This window comes from Zingiber officinale, chromosome 1A (assembly GCF_018446385.1).
Source record: "Zingiber officinale cultivar Zhangliang chromosome 1A, Zo_v1.1, whole genome shotgun sequence".
Classification (NCBI taxonomy): Eukaryota; Viridiplantae; Streptophyta; class Magnoliopsida; order Zingiberales; family Zingiberaceae; genus Zingiber; species Zingiber officinale.
In genome coordinates, this window is record NC_055987.1 from 23,756,241 (window position 1) to 23,763,771 (window position 7,531).

A 7,531-nucleotide genomic window follows, 5' to 3' on the forward strand; every position below is an offset into this window, starting at 1 on the left:
AGTGGATTTACCTAATCGCTCAAATGAATTTGAGTTACAAATCACGGAACTTGAATTTTTTTGGATATGATCATTGATTTCAGGTTTTTATTTAGTATTACTAATGCTTGTTTATTTAGTTTAGAGAAAGATGAAAAGGGAAGGATTGAAGGAAGTCTCGAAAAAATCTTTTCATTCTCATCAACCCCAAAACTATGAAGAAATGAAGAATTTGCATCGTGTCTATTATCTTGTCGTAAGCACTAGGATGTGAAAAATTATATAATGTGTTAAACAGATGACTAATCAATTTCCACATACGAACAAATGAAGCTCCTATCTATGTGGCAAAATCAATTTCATGTTATTTTTTACATTCAGTTTTCAATAGAAAGCCAGATCTATGTTAAACGATCTCTCTTCAACAAACATATAGTACATTAGATTTCCATATATTTCCCGTCAAACGATACATTTATCTGCATACAGAGTACAGATTCTGGTTACAGTCTATCCTAACACGTTGAAAGCAGAGGCCTGCAAACCATATAAATGTACATGTAGAGAGGCAACCTGATTTTGCATTAGCCCACCTCATATAAGCAGGTAGCATAGGAAGTTTGCAAGTGGTGCAAACATGTTCGAAGTAGTAATTACGGTGGATTTCTTGTTGCATTCAGACCTCATCAAACGGCAGCATCAATGACCTGACGATCCTTTTCTGCAAGCTGTTTGTTCAGGAATTCTAGCACAGAGTTACGCTGCATTTAGAGACAGACAATAGTGCATGAGTTGGATCGAAGCTATGAAATAAAAAGGGAAAAAAAACATAGGTAATAATGAGGTTAAATAAGATACCTTTTGTTCTAGTCCAACTTCGTCTGAACTCAGCTTTAATGATTCCAGACAGCTTATTGCCTCCTTGAATCCATTTGTTGCAACATCTTCATTTCCTAGATTTCTGTCCACATCCGCAACTTTGGCAAGAGAAACAGCGAAATCAACAACCTATCAAGAAAAACCATTTCCGAATAAGATGGAAAACCAAGAAAAGATTATGAATCACAAATGCTTCTTAAATCAAATCAGCCCTAATTGATAGGAAGATGGAATATTCAGCTGCATCATTTACATTTTATCAGAAAAAACGCTTACCATGACCACATACTTTATGCAGCAAAAAAAAAAAATTGTGTTAACACGTACGTAAACAAAAAAATTATTCAATGTAAACGTGGGTATAAGCAGCAAGGATGCTAATCAAGATATGTGAAGCCAATAAAGCCGCTGAACCTCAGTTCAAATCAATGACCAGCCAGCTCTCATGGTAAAATCCTTCATTTAATGACAGTGCGGATCAGACAGAAACATCTGATGCGATTGAGTTCAGATGCATCAATCTAGCATCCTATCTGTAGTGATGGGTAGTCAGTGCGATACAAACCGATTGGTATTCATAAAATTAGTTCTGGCCATCCACCATTGTATTATTACTGAGTAATGATACGCAGAGAGAAAAATCTCAAGGAAAAATTCAAGGATAGACACATAAATTCATAACCCACCATTTTCACTTTTGTGGGCCTCATCATTTTATGTGTCTTTCCCGAGTTTTTTCATGAGATTTTTTCCCTCTGCATATCATTTTTCATTATTACTTGCATAAAAAACTTGTGGTTATCAACAAAAATTGAAAAGGAAGATCCTAAACCCTAAACTATGCAATTCTCGCCAATATTGACCAACAAATACTGAAGAAAAATCCTATCATGTTAGGGGTAGGCGAGTCAGCAAGCATTGTTGCACATACTTGAGATGATTAGATCATCAGTCCCCTATAGCTTACTGTGAAGTTGTTCATATTTTTCCACTTCAGTGTTGGTGTGAAGAGAGAACTCCTGGATAGTAAGTACTTTGTTTCGAAGGTAAGATTAATTAATTCCTTGATTATTTTATAATGATATCTTCTACATACAGATCCATTACTGCATTTCAATAAATCCATTGAACCATTCATTTCAATGAATTCCTACATCAACTAAATCCATCACACAACCACTACATTCATTATGTCGCCAACATATCTACTACGCCCATTGTCATTTCTGCTCAAATAAGCTGTTAAATGATAGGTGATGGTGAAGAACAAAAAAGGTCCCATTCCTTACAGAGTTACTGAAATGAATCCTTAGAGCAGAGCGAACTAAAATGACCTCCATTAAATATCCTGGTTGATAGGTTTCAACCTCCACTTCTAATATTGGGCTCTAGCCTCTAACAAGAATTTTAAATTCTTTTAATAGATAAGGAACCTGCTTGATCAACAAAAAGGAGTTCAAAATGATGTTGATAGTTACTAGTTAGCGACTTGTGGATCAAAGCAGAAGGTTCTGGCAATCTCAAAATCTTCCTAGGAGGCATGATAATTCATCTTTAAGAACCACACCAATAAAGTACAATCAAAATGAAAGATATTAATTCATGACAAGTTAGCTAATTGTGGTGGTGGCACAACTGAGAAATGTCTTGATGATACTGGTCTGATTTTCCTACTATGAGGCAGGTCGAAGATGAAATAAATGATTGATAGAAGTGACTGAGCTAAACTAGGGGTTCAATGTGGGAAATCCAATTTGGGATATCATAGAACCACTAAACCATGTAGGCGCTGCCTAATTCCTTTCTGCAAGAGTATGCCCTCACACTGCTTGTGTTAGCATTTGTGTGGCTCCATAGATCTCAGGAGTTGGAGCCCTTGCACATTCTTGCTCGCAGAAGTTGTGGATCTATATTCGGCATATTACTGCAAGAAAGTTTTGACTTGTTGAATCAGCACTCATGTTAGATTTTGATTCCAAATCGTTTGGTGTACGTTCTGGCAATTGAATCAATAGCCATTTCTACACCGGAGTTATCACTGGATGAGTCCTTTTCAAATTTGTCTAGTAAGTGCCTTATAGTCCTAATTCCTACCTTTCTTACAACCTAAAGCTGATTCTTTATGAAATAGGTAGATAATAAAATTCACCCATCTCAAATACATGCTCTTTACATAGAATGATCTCTACGTCCTGCTGCATATATTACATAAGTACTACATATACAATTTCTGAGAACTACATACAGCAGAGGATACTATATACACTACATAATCAGGGAATCCATTGTCACATCCTAACCAAAGTAACAGCGCAACCATCAATCTAATCCTTCCAATGTTGGATGGAAAATAGCAAAACTCTGTCAAATGCCAAATATTTTCTCCAGTATTTGTATACTTATGTATTTATTCTTGCATATGTCCAACTTATATTGGCTTAATAGAAAAGAACAAACTTGTTTGCTTGTGTGGGAAGTGTACTGATACATTCATGTGAAACAAATTGCTAACCTGGGAAGACAATTTTGAGTTCTCTTTTACTGCATTTCGACGAATATCCAAAGCTTTTGCATAATAATTTCTTGCTGATTGCAAGTCTCCATCATAATATTTAAGATCTCCAACTTTATTTAAAGAAACAGACAGTGTGTGCACCAACTATAGAAGAGAAAAAGACAAGTTATGTTATGACAAGCTAAAACACAAACCAAATAAGGAATCCTACATGTGTTCAATTGAGTCAATTAAACTTGAAGAAAACTAAAAGAACCTCAATATCAGTTGGAGGCAGTTTTGAGAGAAACTCAACACTCTCTTCATAGAAAGTAACAGCTGACTTAGCATCCCCCATTGTTCGACTGCAAGGAAAGGAATTAAATTGAGCAATAATCTTGTAACTTATTGGAAAGTCTACTAATAGCTAGAGTTGAACATAACAAGAGAAGTTATTTTATACTATAAAGTTACCTAATAAATCAACCATTTAGCAACTTAATTGCGACTGCATCTTCTGGCATGTCACAAAGCATTCACTGCTGTTAAAGCTGATCGACTTACCATTTAACCTTGAAACTTGAGCTCTTAGGAATATATCTACTTATATTCTCCTTTAATGTGTGGGTGGATATACTTGATTTGACTACCCAAACTCATCAAATGAATGATGAGATGCTATTTTTGACAGAGAGAATTTAAACCAAGACCTTTTGCTCTCATACCATGTTAAATAAATTGGCAAACAACTAGTTTTAAAAGCTTGAGATGTTCAGAAAGAGACCAATTATAGCTTGATGAACCATGTGTTCAAAACTACAGATGGCAACAAATTTTATATCTACTAGATCAAGCCATTGTGACAAGTTTCTAACCTGTAGCTGAACTGAACTTCATTAATTCTTATGTTTCTTGTCCAAATCCCACCTGAACTTGATTGATGGGTGAAATATCAATATGACTAATTGAGCTAATTGCTGGGATCCCAATTTCTTTACACCAAATCTAGATTTTTAACTTCTGAACCCACGTGAATGGTGAGGTATGATTTGATTGAGTTGGACTGGATAATCCATCTCAAGCGATAATAGATAAAAGTACAATTCTATGTCTATGGTTGCATAATAGATAAAACAAGTACGATGTTAGAAGTAGTGAAATACACACCAGCAATCCCCTAGCATTCCTAGAACTGCTCCAAGTTGTGAACATAATTCAGATGTGCTTCCTGATGTCTCCAATTGTTCCCTGATATCCTCTGCGCATATACTGAGTCTTGATTTAGCACTCTCTATATTTTGTCCACGGAAAGCCTGTAGATGATACCAAGCATGGAATGAATAGAAATAGAAATTATTCTTCCATCATTTCAGACCAGTACTTAAAATCATTTATTAATTTAAATGTTATTAGTGATAATAGCTTTGCATGGAGCCCAATTGAAGCATAAGTTTAATGTAGTCAACCCCAATGAGTTGAGACAAATACAGCTTGATCATGATGACGATGATTTTGAATTCCTATGATCAATGTTTTTAAATAAAAAAATGATAGCCTCAGATGAAACGTGAAGTGGTGTCATATTCTTATCAATTGCCATGTGAATTTAGTTCAAACTCAAACCATTGTCTTATCATTTCAGACCACTATCACACATTTTTCACATAAAAAGTGACATTGTCATCTGGACTTGCCATTAGATGCCTGATTTTTTTTTTCTCAAGCAATTTTGATGAAAGTGGGTCAGCTCTGATGGGAATTTAACCAAAGTTTTTTGGATTAAAAAAAATGAACCAAAACTGTATCCCAACCAACAGGAGATTTGACCAGATTGAGTCAGGTTGGAATGGGTCAGATCACTTATTGGGTTTTAGACCATCATCGAGTACTTACTAATACCAACATAAAACATCTATTTAATCCACAAAAATTAAGTTCCAATACTTTAGGTTGAATATAATTGATCATTATCTATACTCAGATTGATTAGAAACATAAGGTTTTGAATTTTTCAGTGGTACCAAAATACTATTGATGATTACAATTTAATGGTACATGCTAACCCATGAATTAGTGGCAGGAATTGTCATAGGATGATTTACTATGTACATATTATATTTCAAATTTTAATATATTTCAATAATTAAATTTGGGTTATGTCAGGTTAGTTAGTATTTTAGATACCAGTATTTGATCCAAAATCCAAATGCACTATTTCAGTATTTTGCCGGATGAAATGACCATAAACCATAATAACGCAACTGTCAGGTTAGGTCAGATATCCATTGGAGGTTTTTGCCCATTCATAGAGGCAATCAAATCAAGATCAAGCATGCATCTGTTGATTTGTTTCAGTATGTTCACCCTAAAGTGCAAAAGGTAATGAAAAAGAAACAAGCACAGCAGCACGTATTGTATTGCATAAAGCTAATAACTAAAAGAAAATAAATGGGAAAAAAAATAATCATCATACCCTCAGAGCCTGTTGCACTAGGAAAGATCCACGCTCCATGGAGACATCACCATATATCACAGTTTGGGGAACATCGTTTGCTTCTGTTGCATCTGTATTAACTTGAGACCTCTTGATTCTAGCATGACCATTGATGAAGCGATCAACCATGTCCTGGAGTTCTTTATCAGGCTCAATCTTCTCTATATCAGCACCACAGAGTGGGCAATCACTAAAGCGGGATATGCAGACCCTGAATATCAATGAAGTAATGCAATCATATATTCGCCCATGAAAAAGAAGATGAATTTAAAAGCTGTATCCATTACTCACTTGCAAAATTTGTGGGTACAAGGCATACATTTGCTGCTCTCAAACAGCAAGCTTTGGCAAATCATGCAACTTAGAGGACCAAGTTTAAAATTTTGTGAGTCAAAACCATATGGACATTTTGGAGATATAGTATCAGAATGATTGCTTTTATCATCTATCTTGTCTTCATGCACAGCCTGTGTTTTTTCTTGATTTTCTTGAGATCTCATTGGACAGACAGCGCCAACTGAAGCTCCTTTAGCAAATGGACAAGCTGAACTCATTTTACTAGACTGCAACAGTCAAAAGATACAGATATTAATTGACATATATTTGTATCTACACATAAGCAAGGGATCACAATTAGAATCTTTAAGGCATAACACTTGGATATGGCTTGCAAATTGCTACTTGTTTAGTACTCCACACTTTGTAAATCAATCTAATGGTTTACTACAGATCTGTGTTATTGTGCAATTGGATATGGAGATTTCAACAATTGTACACATGTTTGTTATCTATCTTCTCCCGAACCATTGCATGCTTGATTTCTTAAGGCAATTTCTAAGGAAAAACATTGTTGTCCATGAACCTATGCCACAAGGTGTCAAAATATCAACAGGTGATCCGAGATTGACTAGAATCTCATGATAACTGTCTACTCCACCTGAATATAACATTCTCCCTCTCAAAAAAAAAAAAAAAAAAGAGGAGTAATTCAACTAAATTTTTTTGAGTCGCCATGGCTACTGAAGTTCAATAAAACCTAGCTACGCGAACCAAAAGCAGCATTCTAAAGAGAAAATTCATAAAATACAGGTGAATCACACATGAAATCCTAGAGGTAATCCCTCAAATGACAAGCAAAAGTTTATTATTCCTCAATCAGATGGGATCCAGCTCTATGCACGTCACATAACAATCAGACTCCAAACGCTCAGCCCCAAGTTCAGCAATCCAAATTCCTCTTCTACAAAAACGATAGCAATAATAAAAAAAAACAAAAGAATAAGAACGATACGATTAGCGATGAGAGCGCAAGGCGGTCGTCGCCGATTCGCCGGACGCGATGGGAAGAGGAAGGCCAAGGAAATGTGTGGAGAGGAGGAGAGGGGGGTTTTGATTGCACGTTAGCTGGAGTGGCAGAGACGCATATTTTTATTATGTGTTTGCGAGGGGACCTGGGTCGGGCCGCGACGGCTGAGTCCCGTCGAGGCCCAAAATTAGACCAGGTTCAATTCGAGTTCGGAGTCGCACCGGATTTAGTATTAATTTTGATTGCCTTCGAACATGAATCTATCTATCACAAATTAGGTGGCGTTTGGTACATGAGAATGTAAAATTGGATTCATTTCTAAATTTTATATTTGATTGGTGGATATGAAATCAAAATTTTAGAATAAAATTTAAAAATT

General features: G+C 35.7%; 1 protein-coding gene across 1 annotated transcript; it reads right to left on the minus strand.

The window, feature by feature from the left end:
• Positions 1-399: 399 nt before the first annotated feature.
• On the minus strand, positions 400-7,247 carry LOC122021008 (protein NCA1-like). The gene is made up of 8 exons (XM_042579079.1): positions 7,138-7,247; positions 6,138-6,409; positions 5,826-6,057; positions 4,520-4,665; positions 3,630-3,717; positions 3,371-3,517; positions 838-987; positions 400-740 (listed from the first exon to the last, which is right to left on the minus strand). The coding sequence occupies exons 2-8, from the start codon at positions 6,398-6,400 to the stop codon at positions 666-668; spliced, it is 1,101 nt and encodes a 366-aa protein (XP_042435013.1). The 5' UTR covers positions 6,401-6,409; positions 7,138-7,247; the 3' UTR covers positions 400-665.
• Positions 7,248-7,531: the final 284 nt, after the last annotated feature.